Source organism: Salvelinus fontinalis, chromosome 33 (assembly GCF_029448725.1).
Source record: "Salvelinus fontinalis isolate EN_2023a chromosome 33, ASM2944872v1, whole genome shotgun sequence".
NCBI lineage: Eukaryota > Metazoa > Chordata > Actinopteri > Salmoniformes > Salmonidae > Salvelinus > Salvelinus fontinalis.
The window spans coordinates 3,721,805-3,742,683 of NC_074697.1; the positions used below are offsets into that span (position 1 = coordinate 3,721,805).

Consider the following 20,879-nt stretch of genomic DNA (forward strand, 5'->3'; position numbering starts at 1 on the left):
CAAGAAGAAGAGGCTCCAGTGGCCACGCCATCACCAACACTGGGTTCCTACCAGATAAAAACAAGAAGAAGAGGCTCCAGTGGCCACGCCATCACCAACACTGGGTTCCTACCAGATAAAAACAAGAAGAAGAGGCTCCAGTGGCCACGCCATCACCAACACTGGGTTCCTACCAGATAAAAACAAGAAGAAGAGTCTCCAGTTGCCACGCCATCACCAACACTGGGTTCCTACTAGATAAAAACAAGAAGAAGAGTCTCCAGTGGCCACACCATCACCAACACTGGGTTCCTACCAGATAAAAACAAGAAGAAGAGGCTCCAGTGGCCACACCATCACCAACACCGGGTTCCTATCAGATAAAAACAAGAAGAAGAGTCTCCAGTGGCCACGCCATCACCAACACTGGGTTCCTATCAGATAAAAACAAGAAGAGTTTCCAGTGGCCACGCCATCACCAACACTGGGTTCCTACCAGATAAAAACAAGAAGAAGAGTCTCCAGTGGCCACGCCAACACCAACACTGGACAGTTGAGTGGGAAAACATTGCCTAGTTCCGACGAATCCCAGTTCCTGTTGCGTCATACTGATGGCAGAGTCAGTATTTGGTGTAAGCAGCATGAGTCCATGGACCCGTCCTGCCTGTTGTCAACGGTACAGGCTGGTGGCGGTGATGTAATGGTGCCTGGTGTCAATGGTACAAAGCTGGTGGTGTAACGGTGCGGGGAATGTTTACCTGGCTCACGTTCCTTGATGCCAATTGGTCAACGTTTGAACGCCACAGCGTATTTTACTGTTGTTGTCCTAACCTAGTAAGGTGTTTAGGATGTCCTAACCTAGTAAAGGTGTTTGGGATCAATCAATCAAGTTTATTTTATATAGCCCTTCGTACATCAGCTAATATCTCGAAGTGCTGTACAGAAACCCAGCCTAAAACCCCAAACAGCAAGCAATGCAGGTGTAGAAGCACGGTGGCTAGGAAAAACTCCCTACGGGCTGTTGGCAGCTTGAATGCACCACCTTACAATCTGCAGAAACGGCACGATCACCAACACTGGACATGAGGAGAGGAACAACATTTCCTGGTCTGACGACTCCCTGTTCCTGGGGGGGAATGTTTTGTTACGTACACGTATATAACCATGCAGAAAGGAACGTACGCACCCTGTATATGACGGTCTCACTCTCTGAACGACATTCTCTTACGTAACGCCTGAAGATTTGATTACACTAAACTGGTCTCTCATTTCCTCCCCCCTCCATTCAGTTCCCCCAGTGAAATCACTTTCACCCACACTACTGTAGCCTTACCCTACTGTAGCCTTACCCTACTGTAGCCTTTGTCTAATGTAGCCTTTGTCTAATGTAGCCTTTGTCTAATGTAGCCTTTGTCTAATGTAGCCTTTGTCTAATGTAGCCTTTGTCTAATGTAGCCTTTGTCTTATGTAGCCTTTGTCTTATGTAGCCTTTGTCTTATGTAGCCTTTGTCTTATGTAGCCTTTGTCTTATGTAGCTTTTGTCTAATGTAGCCTTTGTCTAATGTAGCCTTTGTCTAATGTAGCCTTTGTCTAATGTAGCCTTTGTCTGATGTAGCCTTTGTCTAATGTAGCCTTTGTCTAATGTAGCCTTTGTCTAATGTAGCCTTTGTCTGATGTAGCCTTTGTCCACTGTAGCCTTGTCCACTGTAGCCTTGTCCACTGTAGCCTTGTCTAATGTAGCCTTGTCTAATGTAGCCTTTGTCTGATGTAGCCTTCGTCTGATGTAGCCTTCGTCTGATGTAGCCTTCGTCTGATGTAGCCTTCGTCTGATGTAGGCTTCGTCTGATGTAGGCTTCGTCTGATGTAGGCTTCGTCTGATGTAGGCTTTGTCTGATGTAGCCTTTGTCTGATGTAGCCTTCGTCTGATGTAGCCTTCGTCTGATGTAGCCTTCGTCTGATGTAGCCTTCGTCTGATGTAGGCTTCGTCTGATGTAGGCTTCGTCTGATGTAGGCTTCGTCTGATGTAGGCTTCGTCTGATGTAGGCTTCGTCTGATGTAGGCTTCGTCTGATGTAGCCTTTGTCTGATGTAGCCTTTGTCTAATGTAGCCTTTGTCTAATGTAGCCTTTGTCCACTGTAGCCTTTGTCCACTGTAGCCTTTGTCCACTGTAGCCTTTGTCTAATGTAGCCTTTGTCTAATGTAGCCTTTGTCTAATGTAGCCTTTGTCTAATGTAGCCTTTGTCTAATGTAGCCTTTGTCTAATGTAGCCTTTGTCTAATGTAGCCTTTGTCTAATGTAGCCTTTGTCTAATGTAGCCTTTGTCTAATGTAGCCTTTGTCTAATGTAGCCTTTGTCTAATGTAGCCTTTGTCTAATGTAGCCTTTGTCTAATGTAGCCTTTGTCTAATGTAGCCTTTGTCTGATGTAGCCTTTGTCTGATGTAGCCTTTGTCCGCTGTAGCCTTTGTCCGCTGTAGCCTTTGTCCGCTGTAGCCTTTGTCCACTGTAGCCTTTGTCCACTGTAGCCTTTGTCCACTGTAGCCTTTGTCCACTGTAGCCTTTGTCCACTGTAGCCTTTGTCCACTGTAGCCTTTGTCCACTGTAGCCTTTGTCTAATGTAGCCTTTGTCTAATGTAGCCTTTGTCTAATGTAGCCTTTGTCTAATGTAGCCTTTGTCTAATGTAGCCTTTGTCTAATGTAGCCTTTGTCTAATGTAGCCTTTGTCCACTGTAGCCTTTGTCCACTGTAGCCTTTGTCTAATGTAGCCTTTGTCTAATGTAGCCTTTGTCTAATGTAGCCTTTGTCTAATGTAGCCTTTGTCTAATGTAGCCTTTGTCTAATGTAGCCTTTGTCTAATGTAGCCTTTGTCTAATGTAGCCTTTGTCTAATGTAGCCTTTGTCTAATGTAGCCTTTGTCTAATGTAGCCTTTGTCTAATGTAGCCTTTGTCTAATGTAGCCTTTGTCTAATGTAGCCTTTGTCTGATGTAGCCTTTGTCTGATGTAGCCTTTGTCTGATGTAGCCTTTGTCTGATGTAGCCTTTGTCTGATGTAGCCTTCGTCTGATGTAGCCTTCGTCTGATGTAGCCTTCGTCTGATGTAGCCTTCGTCTGATGTAGGCTTCGTCTGATGTAGGCTTCGTCTGATGTAGGCTTCGTCTGATGTAGGCTTCGTCTGATGTAGGCTTCGTCTGATGTAGGCTTCGTCTGATGTAGGCTTCGTCTGATGTAGCCTTTGTCTGATGTAGCCTTTGTCTGATGTAGCCTTCGTCTGATGTAGCCTTCGTCTGATGTAGCCTTCGTCTGATGTAGCCTTCGTCTGATGTAGCCTTCGTCTGATGTAGCCTTTGTCTGATGTAGCCTTTGTCTAATGTAGCCTTTGTCTAATGTAGCCTTTGTCTAATGTAGCCTTTGTCCACTGTAGCCTTTGTCCACTGTAGCCTTTGTCCACTGTAGCCTTTGTCCACTGTAGCCTTTGTCCACTGTAGCCTTTGTCCACTGTAGCCTTTGTCCACTGTAGCCTTTGTCCACTGTAGCCTTTGTCTAATGTAGCCTTTGTCTAATGTAGCCTTTGTCTAATGTAGCCTTTGTCTAATGTAGCCTTTGTCTAATGTAGCCTTTGTCTAATGTAGCCTTTGTCTAATGTAGCCTTTGTCTAATGTAGCCTTTGTCTAATGTAGCCTTTGTCTAATGTAGCCTTTGTCTAATGTAGCCTTTGTCTTATGTAGCCTTTGTCTAATGTAGCCTTTGTCTAATGTAGCCTTTGTCTAATGTAGCCTTTGTCTAATGTAGCCTTTGTCTAATGTAGCCTTTGTCTAATGTAGCCTTTGTCTAATGTAGCCTTTGTCTAATGTAGCCTTTGTCTAATGTAGCCTTTGTCTAATGTAGCCTTTGTCCAATGTAGCCTTTGTCCAATGTAGCCTTTGTCCAATGTAGCCTTTGTCCACTGTAGCCTTTGTCCACTGTAGCCTTTGTCCACTGTAGCCTTTGTCCACTGTAGCCTTTGTCCACTGTAGCCTTTGTCCACTGTAGCCTTTGTCCACTGTAGCCTTTGTCCACTGTAGCCTTTGTCCACTGTAGCCTTTGTCCAATGTAGCCTTTGTCCAATGTAGCCTTTGTCTAATGTAGCCTTTGTCCAATGTAGCCTTTGTCTAATGTAGCCTTTGTCTAATGTAGCCTTTGTCTAATGTAGCCTTTGTCTAATGTAGCCTTTGTCTAATGTAGCCTTTGTCTAATGTAGCCTTTGTCTAATGTAGCCTTTGTCTAATGTAGCCTTTGTCTAATGTAGCCTTTGTCTAATGTAGCCTTTGTCTAATGTAGCCTTTGTCTAATGTAGCCTTTGTCTAATGTAGCCTTTGTCTAATGTAGCCTTTGTCCACTGTAGCCTTTGTCCACTGTAGCCTTTGTCCACTGTAGCCTTTGTCCACTGTAGCCTTTGTCCACTGTAGCCTTTGTCCACTGTAGCCTTTGTCCACTGTAGCCTTTGTCCACTGTAGCCTTTGTCCACTGTAGCCTTTGTCCACTGTAGCCTTTGTCCACTGTAGCCTTTGTCCACTGTAGCCTTTGTCCACTGTAGCCTTTGTCTAATGTAGCCTTTGTCTAATGTAGCCTTTGTCTAATGTAGCCTTTGTCTAATGTAGCCTTTGTCCACTGTAGCCTTTGTCCACTGTAGCCTTTGTCTAATGTAGCCTTTGTCTAATGTAGCCTTTGTCTAATGTAGCCTTTGTCTAATGTAGCCTTTGTCTAATGTAGCCTTTGTCTAATGTAGCCTTTGTCCAATGTAGCCTTTGTCCAATGTAGCCTTTGTCCACTGTAGCCTTTGTCCACTGTAGCCTTTGTCCACTGTAGCCTTTGTCCACTGTAGCCTTTGTCCACTGTAGCCTTTGTCCACTGTAGCCTTTGTCCACTGTAGCCTTTGTCCACTGTAGCCTTTGTCCACTGTAGCCTTTGTCCACTGTAGCCTTTGTCCACTGTAGCCTTTGTCCACTGTAGCCTTTGTCTAATGTAGCCTTTGTCTAATGTAGCCTTTGTCTAATGTAGCCTTTGTCTAATGTAGCCTTTGTCCACTGTAGCCTTTGTCTAATGTAGCCTTTGTCTAATGTAGCCTTTGTCTAATGTAGCCTTTGTCTAATGTAGCCTTTGTCTAATGTAGCCTTTGTCTAATGTAGCCTTTGTCTAATGTAGCCTTTGTCTGATGTAGCCTTTGTCTGATGTAGCCTTTGTCTGATGTAGCCTTTGTCCGATGAAGCCTTTGTCCGATGTAGCCTTTGTCCGCTGTAGCCTTCGTCCGCTGTAGCCTTTGTCTAATGTAGCCTTTGTCTAATGTAGCCTTTGTCTAATGTAGCCTTTGTCTAATGTAGCCTTTGTCTAATGTAGCCTTTGTCTAATGTAGCCTTTGTCCACTGTAGCCTTTGTCCACTGTAGCCTTTGTCCACTGTAGCCTTTGTCCACTGTAGCCTTTGTCTAATGTAGCCTTTGTCTAATGTAGCCTTTGTCTAATGTAGCCTTTGTCTAATGTAGCCTTTGTCTAATGTAGCCTTTGTCTGATGTAGCCTTTGTCTGATGTAGCCTTTGTCTGATGTAGCCTTTGTCCGATGTAGCCTTGTCTGATGTAGCCTTGTCTGATGTAGCCTTGTCTGATGTAGCCTTCGTCCGATGTAGCCTTCGTCCGCTGTAGCCTTCGTCCGCTGTAGCCTTCGTCCGCTGTAGCCTTCGTCCGCTGTAGCCTTCGTCCGCTGTAGCCTTCGTCCGCTGTAGCCTTCGTCCGCTGTAGCCTTCGTCCGCTGTAGCCTTTGTCCGCTGTAGCCTTTGTCTAATGTAGCCTTTGTCTAATGTAGCCTTTGTCTAATGTAGCCTTTGTCTAATGTAGCCTTTGTCCACTGTAGCCTTTGTCCACTGTAGCCTTTGTCCACTGTAGCCTTTGTCCACTGTAGCCTTTGTCCACTGTAGCCTTTGTCTAATGTAGCCTTTGTCTAATGTAGCCTTTGTCTAATGTAGCCTTTGTCTAATGTAGCCTTTGTCTAATGTAGCCTTTGTCTAATGTAGCCTTTGTCTAATGTAGCCTTTGTCTAATGTAGCCTTTGTCTAATGTAGCCTTTGTCTAATGTAGCCTTGTCTGATGTAGCCTTGTCTGATGTAGCCTTTGTCTGATGTAGCCTTTGTCTGATGTAGCCTTTGTCTGATGTAGCCTTTGTCTGATGTAGCCTTTGTCTGATGTAGCCTTTGTCTGATGTAGCCTTTGTCTGATGTAGCCTTTGTCTGATGTAGCCTTTGTCTGATGTAGCCTTCGTCTGATGTAGCCTTTGTCCGCTGTAGCCTTTGTCCGCTGTAGCCTTTGTCCGCTGTAGCCTTTGTCCGCTGTAGCCTTTGTCCGCTGTAGCCTTTGTCCGCTGTAGCCTTTGTCTAATGTAGCCTTTGTCTAATGTAGCCTTTGTCTAATGTAGCCTTTGTCTAATGTAGCCTTTGTCTAATGTAGCCTTTGTCCACTGTAGCCTTTGTCCACTGTAGCCTTTGTCCACTGTAGCCTTTGTCCACTGTAGCCTTTGTCTAATGTAGCCTTTGTCTAATGTAGCCTTTGTCTAATGTAGCCTTTGTCTAATGTAGCCTTTGTCTAATGTAGCCTTTGTCTAATGTAGCCTTTGTCTAATGTAGCCTTTGTCTAATGTAGCCTTTGTCTAATGTAGCCTTTGTCTAATGTAGCCTTTGTCTAATGTAGCCTTTGTCTAATGTAGCCTTTGTCTAATGTAGCCTTTGTCTAATGTAGCCTTTGTCCACTGTAGCCTTTGTCCACTGTAGCCTTTGTCTAATGTAGCCTTTGTCTAATGTAGCCTTTGTCTAATGTAGCCTTTGTCTAATGTAGCCTTTGTCTGATGTAGCCTTCGTCTGATGTAGCCTTCGTCTGATGTAGCCTTCGTCTGATGTAGGCTTCGTCTGATGTAGGCTTTGTCTGATGTAGCCTTTGTCTAATGTAGCCTTTGTCCACTGTAGCCTTTGTCCACTGTAGCCTTTGTCCACTTTAGCCTTTGTCCACTGTAGCCTTTGTCCACTGTAGCCTTTGTCCACTGTAGCCTTTGTCCACTGTAGCCTTTGTCCACTGTAGCCTTTGTCCACTGTAGCCTTTGTCCACTGTAGCCTTTGTCTAATGTAGCCTTTGTCTAATGTAGCCTTTGTCTAATGTAGCCTTTGTCTAATGTAGCCTTTGTCTGATGTAGCCTTTGTCCACTGTAGCCTTTGTCCACTGTAGCCTTTGTCTAATGTAGCCTTTGTCTAATGTAGCCTTTGTCTAATGTAGCCTTTGTCTAATGTAGCCTTTGTCTGATGTAGCCTTTGTCTGATGTAGCCTTCGTCTGATGTAGCCTTCGTCTGATGTAGCCTTTGTCCACTGTAGCCTTTGTCCACTGTAGCCTTTGTCCACTGTAGCCTTTGTCCACTGTAGCCTTTGTCCACTGTAGCCTTTGTCCACTGTAGCCTTTGTCCACTGTAGCCTTCGTCTAATGTAGCCTTTGTCTAATGTAGCCTTTGTCCACTGTAGCCTTTGTCTAATGTAGCCTTTGTCTAATGTAGCCTTTGTCTAATGTAGCCTTTGTCTAATGTAGCCTTTGTCTAATGTAGCCTTTGTCTAATGTAGCCTTTGTCTAATGTAGCCTTTGTCTAATGTAGCCTTTGTCTAATGTAGCCTTTGTCTGATGTAGCCTTTGTCTGATGTAGCCTTCGTCTGATGTAGCCTTCGTCTGATGTAGCCTTCGTCTGATGTAGCCTTCGTCTGATGTAGCCTTCGTCTGATGTAGCCTTCGTCTGATGTAGGCTTCGTCTGATGTAGGCTTCGTCTGATGTAGGCTTCGTCTGATGTAGCCTTCGTCTGATGTAGCCTTCGTCTGATGTAGCCTTCGTCTGATGTAGCCTTCGTCTGATGTAGCCTTCGTCTGATGTAGCCTTCGTCCGATGTAGCCTTTGTCCACTGTAGCCTTTGTCCACTGTAGCCTTTGTCCACTGTAGCCTTTGTCCACTGTAGCCTTTGTCCACTGTAGCCTTTGTCCACTGTAGCCTTTGTCCACTGTAGCCTTTGTCCACTGTAGCCTTTGTCCACTGTAGCCTTTGTCTAATGTAGCCTTTGTCTAATGTAGCCTTTGTCTAATGTAGCCTTTGTCTAATGTAGCCTTTGACTAATGTAGCCTTTGACTAATGTAGCCTTTGTCTAATGTAGCCTTTGTCTAATGTAGCCTTTGTCTAATGTAGCCTTTGTCTAATGTAGCCTTTGTCTAATGTAGCCTTTGTCTAATGTAGCCTTTGTCTAATGTAGCCTTTGTCTAATGTAGCCTTTGTCTTAACTGGCTCAAAGATCTCATCTCCTAACTCTATTGACCTAGAAATGTTTGTCCATTCTGTCATTCATTGGTCCCTCGTTTTTTTTTTACCATCTCTTTTCCTAATGTTTTCACTTACTGTTCTATCTCTCTCCTGCTCTGTTTTAGTTGTTCCCTTGAGGTTTAAGGCAGGATACTAGGCCATGAAATAGGAGGCTTTTGAGCCCTGGGAAAGTTTTGGTAACACTTAATGCTTCCAACCGCTGTGTGTGTGTGTGTGTGTGTGTGTGTGTGTGTGTGTGTGTGCTCATGACAGCAGCTTTAGTGAGAGATGTGTTCTGGAAGCCTCTCCCAGGAATAACAAAGTGGTTAACTCTAACTGATCTCACACACACTACGTTATTACATCATACTCTACTGTGTACACAGCCTTTATGACATCATACTCTACTATGTACACAGCCTTTATGACATCATACTCTACTGTGTACACAGCCTTTATGACATCATGCTCTACTGTGTACACAGCCTTTATGACATCATACTCTACTGTGTACACAGCCTTTATGACATCATACTCTACTGTGTACACAGCCTTTATGACATCATACTCTACTGTGTACACAGCCTTTATGACATCATACTCTACTGTGTACACAGCCTTTATGACATCATGCTCTACTGTGTGCACAGCCTTTATGACATCATGCTCTACTGTGTACACAGCCTTAATGACATCATACTCTACTGTGTACACAGCCTTTATGACATCATACTCTACTGTGTACACAGCCTTTATGACATCATACTCTACTGTGTACACAGCCTTTATGACATCATGCTCTACTGTGTACACAGCCTTTATGACATCATGCTCTACTGTGTACACAGCCTGTATGACATCATACTGTGTACACAGCCTGTATGACATCATGCTCTACTGTGTACACAGCCTTTATGACATCATGCTCTACTGTGTTTACAGCCTTTATGACATCATGCTCTACTGTGTTTACAGCCTTTATGACATCATGCTCTACTGTGTTTACAGCCTTTATGACATCATGCTCTACTGTGTACACAGTCTTTATGACATCATACTCTACTGTGTACACAGCCTTTATGACATCATACTCTACTATGTACACAGCCTGTATGACATCATACTCTATCTACTATGTACACAGCCTGTATGACATCATACTCTACTGTGTACACAGCCTTTATGACATCATACTCTACTGTGTACACAGCCTGTATGACATCATGCTCTACTGTGTACACAGCCTTTATGACATCATACTCTACTGTGTACACAGCCACTGTGTGTGATCTGCTCTGACCTCTGACCTCGCTCTCTGTTTTTCAGGTCATTTGTCAGAAGGCTTCTAAAGGCTCAACTCAGTATGAGGCCTGTAAGAAAGCCCTTCAATCAGTCAGCAAGGTGAGAGGTCAACTGGTGTCAAACCCAAATTGATGCCAAGTCAAAGGTCAAAGTCCCATCTCAACATGAGATCAAGGAAGGAGCCTGTATTTCCCCCATCGTCTTTGTATGTGAGCCTGCTCGTGGTGGTCTTTGTATGTGAGCCTGCTCGTGGTGGTCTTTGTATGTGAGCCTGCTCGTGGTGGTCTTTGTATGTGAGCCTGCTCGTGGTGGTCTTTGTATGTGAGCCTGCTCGTGGTGGTCTTTGTATGTGAGCCTGCTCGTGGTGGTCTTTGTATGTGAGCCTGCTCGTGGTGGTCTTTGTATGTGAGCCTGCTCGTGGTGGTCTTTGTATGTGAGCCTGCTCGTGGTGGTCTTTGTATGTGAGCCTGCTCGTGGTGGTCTTTGTATGTGAGCCTGCTCGTGGTGGTCTTTGTATGTGAGCCTGCTCGTGGTGGTCTTTGTATGTGAGCCTGCTCGTGGTGGTCTTTGTATGTGAGCCTGCTCGTGGTGGTCTTTGTATGTGAGCCTGCTCGTGGTGGTCTTTGTATGTGAGCCTGCTCGTGGTGGTCTTTGTATGTGAGCCTGCTGGTGGTGGTCTTTGTATGTGAGCCTGCTCGTGGTGGTCTTTGTATGTGAGCCTGCTCGTGGTGGTCTTTGTATGTGAGCCTGCTCTTGGTGGTCTTTGTATGTGAGCCTGCTCGTGGTGGTCTTTGTATGTGAGCCTGCTCGTGGTGGTCTTTGTATGTGAGCCTGCTCGTGGTGGTCTTTGTATGTGAGCCTGCTCGTGGTGGTCTTTGTATGTGAGCCTGCTCGTGGTGGTCTTTGTATGTGAGCCTGCTCGTGGTGGTCTTTGTATGTGAGCCTGCTCGTGGTGGTCTTTGTATGTGAGCCTGCTCGTGGTGGTCTTTGTATGTGAGCCTGCTCGTGGTGGTCTTTGTATGTGAGCCTGCTTGAATCTGCACGTGTCTGTGAGTGCTAATAACTGTGTGTTTTAGGTAGTGCGTAAGTGTAACGAAGGGGCCCGTACCATGGAGAGAACAGAGATGATGTACACCATCAACTCTCAACTGGACTTTAAGATCAAGGTAAGGAGATGGGCTTGGAATGATCCCCAGTGGGTCGATAGCTGGGTTTATGACTGTCTCTATAGCTGGGTTTATGACTGTCTCTATAGCTGGGGTTTATGACGGTCTCTATAGCTGGGGTTTATGACTGTCTCTATAGCTGGGGTTTATGACTGTCTCTATAGCTGGGGTTTATGACTGTCTCTATAGCTGGGGTTTATGACTGTCTCTATAGCTGGGGTTTATGACTGTCTCTATAGCTGGGTTTATGACTGTCTCTATAGCTGGGGTTTATGACGGTCTCTATAGCTGGGGTTTATGACTGTCTCTATAGCTGGGTTTATGACTGTCTCTATAGCTGGGGTTTATGACTGTCTCTATAGCTGGGGTTTATGACTGTCTCTATAGCTGGGGTTTATGACTGTCTCTATAGCTGGGGTTTATGACTGTCTCTATAGCTGGGTTTATGTCTGTCTCTATAGCTGGGGTTTATGACTGTCTCTATAGCTGGGGTTTATGACTGTCTCTATAGCTGGGGTTTATGACTGTCTCTATAGCTGGGATTATGACTGTCTCTATAGCTGGGGTTTATGACTGTCTCTATAGCTGGGGTTTATGACTGTCTGTATAGCTGGGGTTTATGACTGTCTCTATAGCTGGGATTATGACTGTCTCTATAGCTGGGGTTTATGACTGTCTCTATAGCTGGGTGTATGACTGTCTCTATAGCTGGGTTTATGACTGTCTCTATAGCTGGGGTTTATGACTGTCTCTATAGCTGGGGATTATGACTGTCTCTATAGCTGGGGTTTATGACTGTCTCTATAGCTGGGGTTTATGACTGTCTCTATAGCTGGGGTTTATGACTGTCTCTATAGCTGGGGTTTATGACTGTCTCTATAGCTGGGGTTTATGACTGTCTCTATAGCTGGGGTTTATGACTGTCTCTATAGCTGGGGTTTATGACTGTCTGTATAGCTGGGGTTTATGACTGTCTCTATAGCTGGGATTATGACTGTCTCTATAGCTGGGGTTTATGACTGTCTCTATAGCTGGGTGTATGACTGTCTCTATAGCTGGGATTATGACGGTCTCTATAGCTGGGATTATGACTGTCTCTATAGCTGGGGTTTATGACTGTCTCTATAGCTGGGGTTTATGACTGTCTCTATAGCTGGGGTTTATGACTGTCTCTATAGCTGGGGTTTATGACTGTCTCTATAGCTGGGGTTTATGACTGTCTCTATAGCTGGGGTTTATGACTGTCTCTATAGCTGGGGTTTATGACTGTCTCTATAGCTGGGGTTTATGACTGTCTCTATAGCTGGGGTTTATGACTGTCTCTATAGCTGGGTTTATGACTGTCTCTATAGCTGGGGTTTATGACTGTCTCTATAGCTGGGGTTTATGACTGTCTCTATAGCTGGGGTTTATGACTGTCTCTATAGCTGGGGTTTATGACTGTCTCTATAGCTGGGGTTTATGACTGTCTCTATAGCTGGGTTTATGACTGTCTCTATAGCTGGGGTTTATGACTGTCTCTATAGCCGGGGTGTATGACTGTCTCTATTCACCCCAGTGGGTCGATAGCTGGGGTTTATGACTGTCTCTATAGCTGGGATTATGACTGTCTCTATAGCTGGGGTTTATGACTGTCTCTATAGCTGGGGTTTATGTCTGTCTCTATAGCTGGGGTTTATGACTGTCTCTATAGCTGGGGTTTATGACTGTCTCTATAGCTGGGTTTATGACTGTCTCTATAGCTGGGGTTTATGACTGTCTCTATAGCTGGGGTTTATGACTGTCTCTATAGCTGGGGTTTATGACTGTCTCTATAGCTGGGGTTTATGACTGTCTCTATAGCTGGGTTTATGACTGTCTCTATAGCTGGGTTTATGACTGTCTCTATAGCTGGGGTTTATGACTGTCTCTATAGCTGGGGTTTATGACTGTCTCTATAGCTGGGGTTTATGACTGTCTCTATAGCTGGGTTTATGACTGTCTCTATAGCTGGGGTTTATGACTGTCTCTATAGCTGGGGTTTATGACTGTCTCTATAGCTGGGGTTTATGACTGTCTCTATAGCTGGGGTTTATGACTGTCTCTATAGCTGGGTTTATGACTGTCTCTATAGCTGGGTTTATGTCTGTCTCTATAGCTGGGGTTTATGACTGTCTCTATAGCTGGGGTTTATGACTGTCTCTATAGCTGGGTTTATGACTGTCTCTATAGCTGGGGTTTATGACTGTCTCTATAGCTGGGTTTATGTCTGTCTCTATAGCTGGGGTTTATGACTGTCTCTATAGCTGGGGTTTATGACTGTCTCTATAGCTGGGTTTATGACTGTCTCTATAGCTGGGTTTATGTCTGTCTCTATAGCTGGGGTTTATGACTGTCTCTATAGCTGGGGTTTATGACTGTCTCTATAGCTGGGTTTATGACTGTCTCTATAGCTGGGGTTTATGACTGTCTCTATAGCTGGGGTTTATGACTGTCTCTATAGCTGGGTTTATGACTGTCTCTATTCACCCCAGTGGGGTCTATAGCTGTTAACCTACTGTAAACCCTGAAGAACTGTTAAGCCCCTATGAGATACTATGGACTCTTAAGAATACATGCCAGAGAGTAGCATTGACATGCAGAGGTGTTTGTTTTTATAAAGGTAGAATCCTTAACGGTGAAACGACCGGGAACGTTTAGGATATAACGTCAACAAATACGTTACCTTCCCTGTGACATCACTGCGTGCGTGATAGAACAGCAGGATATGTTTTGTACCATGCTGGGCAACGCTCCTCTCTGCAGTTTGTCAACAAATCCAAGGCGGTGGGGGGCACACCGTGGCGCCCCGTTTCCCCTCATGTGATTTCATCTGAAATAGAAACAATAACAAAAGACTTCCCTCTGCCTCTGTTTTGGGGGTAAAAACGCTGAGGGTTGGGCCTGGAGAAACCACTTTCAAATTCGTAGACAGAGCTATGGATGCAAGGACTGGCCATCCAAGACATCAACATGATCGTTTTAACCATGTGTTGAGGCTGTACAGTGTTTGTTTACATTTACATTACATTTAAGTCATTTAGCAGACGCTCTTATCCAGAGCGACTTACAAATTGGAAAGTTCATACATATTCATCCTGGTCCCCCCGTGGGGAATGAACCCACAACCCTAGCGTTGCAAGCGCCATGCTCTACCAACTGAGCCACACGGGACCACATGTTTACATGTAGGTTGTTCACAAACAGAGTAAAACAAGTTGATGTTTTGTGTTTCGATGGGATACCTCAGTAAAACTGAACTCATGAGACGTCATTCTGTAAGAATCAATGGGTATATATATATATATATCATTCATTTATAAGTCAAAAAATGAATGTAGAAACTCAGGATTGTATCTTTTAAAAGCCTTTGCCATGAGGTACTGTGAAGACATTACCATTAGCTGTCTGTCTGCTGTGGAGGAATATTTGAGAGGAGTTCCTGTTCGTACATGACATTTCCCCAGCAGTCTCCCAGGGGACACCGGGAGGGAACATGAGGTTTCTCTACTGGTGTGAAATGAGGAGGAATACGGGTCCTATATAACGGTTGATGCTGCATTACAGACTAAAACACACACACTCTCATTAACACAGACATGGTGTTATGTTCTGTACAAACTGTACGTTCACAAGGTCTTTTCCCAGCATCCTCTTTGAATCACGCTACATTTCTTTATCTGTTGATATGGACAAGTGTGTTTCCAGCAGTATGCTAGAAAGGCTTCCTTAGTTATTTCTGGCATGCACACACACACACACACACACGCGCACGCACGCACGCACACGCACACAGAGAGATATATATTCAAACAGATGTACATAAACACACACACACACTTCGGCAGGCACAACTGTGGGAAAGTGCTGTTGGCACATGTGGGCCTAACAGATATCTGCAGGGCTGTGAACATACATTCTGCTCTCCTAGCCAGCTGTTCACACACACTACACAGGAATGTCTGGAGTACATTACATTTGTTAACCTTGATATTGATCATCCACCCTCTCTCCTCTCCCCTCTGTCCTCTCTCTCCCCTCTGTCCCCTCTCTCCTCTCCCCCCTCTATCTCTCCCCTCTATCTCTCCCCTCTCTCTCTCCCCTCTCTCCTCCCTCTCTCCCCTCTCTCCTCCCTCTCCTCTCCCCTTTCTCTCTCTCCCCTCTCTCCTCCCTCTCCTCTCCCCTCTGTCCTCTCTCTCCCCTCTGTCCCCCCTCTCTCCTCTCCCCTCTGTCCCTCTCTCCCCCCTCTCTCTCCTCTCTCTCTGTCTTCTCTCTCCTCTCTCTCTGTCTTCTCTCTCTCTCCTCTTTCTCTCCTCTTCCCTCTCTCCTCTCTCTCCCCTCTGTCCTCTCTCTCCCCTCTCTCCTCTCTCTCCTCTCCCCTCTGTCCCCCATCTGTCCTCTCCCCTCTGTTCCTCCTCTCTCCTCTCTCTCCTCTTTCTCTCCTCTTCCGTCTGTCCTCTCTCTCCTCTCTCTCCTCTTTCTCTCCTCTTCCGTCTGTCCTCTCTCTCCTCTCTCTCCTCTTTCTCTCCTCTTCCGTCTGTCCTCTCTCCTCTCTCTCCTCTTTCTCTCCTCTTCCGTCTGTCCTCTCTCTCCTCTTTCTCTCCTCTTCCGTCTGTCCTCTCTCCTCTCTCTCCTCTTTCTCTCCTCTTCCGTCTGTCCTCTCTCTCCTCTCTCTCCTCTTTCTCTCCTCTCCCCTCTGTCCTCTCTCTCCTCTCCCCTCTGTCCCTCCTCTCTCCTCTCTCTCCTCTTTCTCTCCTCTTCCGTCTGTCCTCTCCTCTCCCCTCTGTCCTCTCTCTCCCCTCTGTCTCCCCTCTGTCCTCTCTGTCCTCTCTCTCCCCTCTGTCCTCTCTCTCCCCCCTATCCCCTCTCCCCTCTCTCTCTCCCCTCTGTCTCCCCTCTGTCCTCTCTGTCCTCTCTCTCCCCTCTGTCCTCTCCTCTCCCCTCTCCCCTCTCTCTCCCCTCTGTCCTCTCTCTCCCCTCTGTCCTCTCTCTCCCCTCTGTCCTCTCTCTCCCCTCTGTCCTCTCCTCTCCCCTCTCCCCTCTCTCTCCCCTCTGTCCTCTCTCTCCCCTCTGTCCTCTCTCTCCCCTCTGTCCTCTCTCTCCCCTCTGTCCTCTCTCTCCCCTCTGTCCTCTCCTCTCCCCTCTCCCCTCTCTCTCCCCTCTGTCCTCTCTCTCCCCTCTGTCCTCTCTCTCCCCTCTGTCCCCTCTCCCCTCTCTCTCTCCCCCTCCCCCCAGCCCTTCCCATTGGTGTCGTCCTCTAGGTGGATGGTGAAACGAGGGGAGCTCACAGCCTTCGTGGAGGAGAACGGCATCTTCTCCAAGAGGACGTCACGTCATCAGGTCTACTTCTTCCTCTTCAATGACGTCCTCATCCTCACCAGGAAGAAGAGGTGGGTCCACAGTCTCACTAGCCAATCCCACAGTCTAACCAAGCATTCACAGTCAACTCCGCAGTCTCACTAGCCAATCACACAGATGGGGAGGGTGGTGATGATAGCATATTTAAGTATGCTAGAGGTAAAGTTTGTGAGCTGGCAAGCCCAAATTGTCCGTAGGTCATTGCGACAGAGTTATGTGCAGGAAACTCCACGTGTCTTTGTGTGAGTCTCTGGGATGAGTCAAGTGTGACCTTGCAGTGATATGTGTATATACACCTCCCATAAGACTAAGTAATTAACCTATTTAAAATGTTTATATGACTATAAAGATAATTAAAATAGACAAGCAACTCGTTTAGTATTAGATCAGTAGTGTGGTTGATTTCACCCCCATATCTGACTGCATACGTTCAACACAAGTGCTCAATGCCAGAAAGAAGTTCCTTGACAAAATAAATATTTTGTTATTATAGTTTTGGAATACAACATTGAATACAAAGTAAGGCTAGCCTTCAGCAATAGACTATGTCGACAATGACTAGCAAGAATTGGGTCTGAGAATTGTCTACATCAAAGGTAAACATTAACAAGCATTATTCCAACCATATGGAGGTTAACTTAAAGGACAAAGCAGGAACTGGATACAGTTTAAGAGAGAGAACCAAAGCTTAAGTTACAAACATTAACAAGCATTACAAGGCATTATTCCAACCATAACGGCTCGAAGTCCGTTACAAAAAGGGAGACAACTTGGAGATAAGGAATAACAAAATATATTTATTAACTGAGGTAAACTAAATACAATGAACAATGGTGTGTGTAGTCAGTAATCAGTAGTGTAAGTGAGTGGTTGCGTGTATAAATGTGATAATGAGGGCTGTTGTAAAGGTGCCAAAACAAATAAACAAAATGCCACAACCAAAATCTATCAGTGTCTGCATGGGGAGAGTCTCCTCAGTGAATGGGGAAGAGGTGTATTTATCCCGGGACACCCCCGGGCCCAGGTGTGTCCCACGTCGCTGACGACCCTCCCGGCTCCGCCCACCGACATCCTAATAAGGAAGACAAGAGCAAAGAGAGAGAATTCGTCAGACAGAGTGGGAGGGTCGTCACACTTACTAGACCAGAAGCCTAGAAGTCTAGGAAATGAGAATTGATCATACAACCTTCCTCCATGAACTGGATACAGGATAAGAGAGAGAACCAATGCATTTCATTACATGTGTAACATCTGAAGGTGGAATCTTCTCAACCCAAAACCAACCACCATTGACCAATCAAACCATACCAAGTTTACAGTAACCTTAACACTCCCAAGCCCGATCTCCACAGAGATCATACATATAGATAGCTTCAGAGTCCTCTTTAGGGGACAAGTTACCACAAAGATCATATATAGAGTCCTCTTTAGGGGACAAGTTACCATAGAGATAATACATATAGAGTCCTCTTTAGGGGACAAGTTACCACAGAGATCATACATATAGAGTCCTCTTTAGGGGATAAGTTACCACAGAGATCATACATATAGAGTCCTCTTTAGGGGACAAGTTACCACAGAGATAATACATATAGAGTCCTCTTTAGGGGACACGTTTCAGATACCAGACATGGATACTATAGTATTATTCTGTCACAATAGTCAGTCCTCTGGGTACTGTAACAGAGAGATACATGTTGGCTCCTCAGAGGGGGAAGGGCTGACTAGTCCTTTGTGTTCCTGGACCGTTTTCCCCTGCAGCTTCTGGTGTCGGAGAGCACATACATTAGGGCTGAGCCTCCTACATTGGAGTGTGGGTCGTTTCCCAGAACACACCTCACCACCCTGTCACAACATGCTGATAGTGAAAGTGTAGCCATGTGGCTGCAGTGCCAGGGACAGGCTGGGTGGGACAGGCGGGGTGGGACGGGCTGGGTGGGACAGGCTGGGTGGGACGGGCTGGGTGGGACAGGCTGGGTGGGACGGGCTGGGTGGGACAGGCTGGGTGGGACGGGCTGGGTGGGACGGGCTGGGTGGGACGGGCTGGGTGGGACGGGCTGGGTGGGACAGGCAGGGTGGGACAGGCAGGGTGGGACGGGCTGGGTAGGACGGGCGGGGTGGGACGGGCTGGGTAGGACGGGCGGGGTGGGACAGGCTGGGTGGGACAGGCTGGGTGGGACAGGTTAGGTGGGACAGGCAGGGTGGGACGGACACACACACACACCAATACAGTGCATTCTGAAAATATTCACACCCCTTGACCTTTTCCACATTACGTTACGTTACAGCCTCATTCTAAAGTGGTTTAAATCATTTTTATACCTCATTAATCATCCCATAATACCCCACAATGGCAGAGTGAAAACAGGTTTTCAGACATTTTTGCAAATGTATATAAAAAATTCTAGAAATACCTTGTTTCTATAAGTATTCAGACCCTTTACAATGAGACTCCAAATTGATCTCAGGTGCATCCTGTTTCCATTGATCATCCTTGAGATGTTTCTACAACTTGATTGGAGTCCACCTGTGGTAAATTCAATTGATTGGACATGATTTGGAAAGGCACACACCTGTCTATATAAGGTCCCACAGTTGACAGTGCATGTCAGAGCAAAAACCAAGCCATGAGGTCGAAGGAATTGTCCGTAGAAGGGTACCAAAACATTTCAGCATGCATTGAAGGTCCCCAAGAAAATAGTGTGTTCCATCATTCTTAAATGGAAGAAGTTTGGAACCACTGAGACTCTTCCTAGAGCTGGCCGCCTGGCCAAACTGAGCAATCGGGGGAGAAGAGCCTTGGTCAGGGAGGTGACCAAGAACCTCACTCTGACAGAGCTCCAGAGTTCCTCTGTGGAGATGGGAGAACCTTCCAGAAGGACAACCATCTCTGCAGTACTCCACCAATCAGGCCTTTATGGTAGTGGTCAGACAGAAGCCACTCCTCAGTAAAAGGCACATGACAGCCCGCTTGGAGTTTTCCAAAAGACACCTAAAGGACTCTGACCATGAGAAACAAGATTCTCTGGTCTGATGAAACCAAGACTGAACTCTTTGGCCTGAATGCCAAGCATAACGTCTGGAGGAAACCTGGCACCACCCCTATGGTGAAGCATGGTGGAGGCAGCATCATGCTGTGGGGATGTTTTTCAGAGACAGAGACTGGGAGACTAGTCAGGATCGAGGGAAAGATGAACGGAGCAAAGTACAGAGAGATCCTTGATGAAAACCTGCTCCAGAGTGCTCAGGACCTCAGACTGGGGCGAAGGTTCACCTTCCAACAGGACAACGACCCTAAGCACACAGCCAAGACAACACAGGAGGGACTTCGGGACAAGTCTCTGAATGTCCTTGAGATGCCCAGCCAGAGCCCGGACTTGAACCAGATCGAACATCTCTGGAGAGACCTGAAAATAACTGTGCAGCAACGCTCCCCATCCAACCTGACAGAGATTGAGAGGATCTGCAGAGAAGAATGGGAGAAACTCCCCAAATACAGGTGTGCCAAGCTTGTAATGTCATACCCAAGAAGACTTGAGGCTGTAATCGCTACCAAAGGTGCTTCAACAAAGCACTGAGTAAAGGGTCTGAATAGTTATGTAAATGTGTTAGTTCCCTTTTTTATTTTTTATTTTAATAAATTTCTAACATTTTGTAAAAACCTGTTTTTGTTTTGTCATTGTGAGATATTGTTTTTAGATTGAGGGGAATTAAACAATTTAATCCATTTTAGAATAAGTCTGTAACCTAACAAAATATGGAAACAGTCAAGAGGTCTGAATTCTTTCCAAATGCACTGTACGTACTTGAGTGACCATTTCTGGAAAATGTAACATCAAATGGCCTGGCTAAACATACTACAAACCTGTCTCTATTGGTGTCTGTGGTGTGTCTGTGGTGTATTTGGCCTGTGTGTCTGTGGTGTGTCTGTGGTGTATTTGGCCTGTGTGTCTGTGGTGTGTCTGTGGTGTATTTGGCCTGTGTGTCTGTGGTGTATTTGGCCTGTGTGTCTGTGGTGTGTCTGTGGTGTATTTGGCCTGTGTGTCTGTGGTGTGTCTGTGGTGTATTTGGCCTGTGTGTCTGTGGTGTGTCTGTGGTTTATTTGGCCTGTGTGTCTGTGGTGTGTCTGTGGTGTATTTGGCCTGTGTGTCTGTGGTGTGTCTGTGGTGTATTTGGCCTGTGTGTCTGTGGTGTGTCTGTGGTGTATTTGGCCTGTGTGTCTGTGGTGTGTCTGTGGTGTATTTGGCCTGTGTGTCTGTGGTGTGTCTGTGGTGTATTTGGCCTGTGTGTCTGTGGTGTGTCTGTGGTGTATTTGGCCTGTGTGTCTGTACATATGTGTGTCTGTATTGAACGTAACCTGCTGCTCGTTGTCAACGGGATCAGAATGGTAGCTGGGTTTTCCTTCCCTCAAAACAATTCAGGAACATTCTGCACGCCATGAATACAGTTTGTCTTCCTGGAAACCATATGGCTCGTGTGTGTGTGTGTGTGCTTCTCATTTCCTGAATCTCCAGCTGTGTCTGAGACGGATCGCCATGCCGCTCTCTCTCAAAATACCTCAAATCTTTTCTTTCTTTCTGGGAATTTGATCCAATGCAGCAGGCTCCAGCAGTATGCTGCCGCGGGCATGTGTTCAGGGCTGGGAATGTTTGGGTTTGTTCTGTTGAGGCACGGGAACCCTGCTGTGGCACGCTACTACCTCGGGTTTCTCATCA

The 20,879-nt window shown here is 46.0% G+C and overlaps 1 protein-coding gene across 3 annotated transcripts in view; it reads left to right on the plus strand.

Annotated features, from left to right (window-relative positions):
• Positions 1 to 20,879, plus strand: part of LOC129831656 (rho guanine nucleotide exchange factor 26-like) — a 62,902-nt gene that overhangs the window by 34,437 nt on the left and 7,586 nt on the right. For 2 of the 3 annotated variants that reach the window (XM_055895016.1, XM_055895017.1), the window contains 3 exons: positions 9,647 to 9,721; positions 10,699 to 10,788; positions 16,042 to 16,196. In XM_055895016.1, coding sequence (XP_055750991.1) covers positions 9,647 to 9,721; positions 10,699 to 10,788; positions 16,042 to 16,196 — 320 coding nt within the window. Of the gene's footprint in view, positions 1 to 9,646; positions 9,722 to 10,698; positions 10,789 to 16,041; positions 16,197 to 20,879 lie in introns of those variants that run through there. The other variant, XM_055895018.1, reaches the window with a different exon arrangement.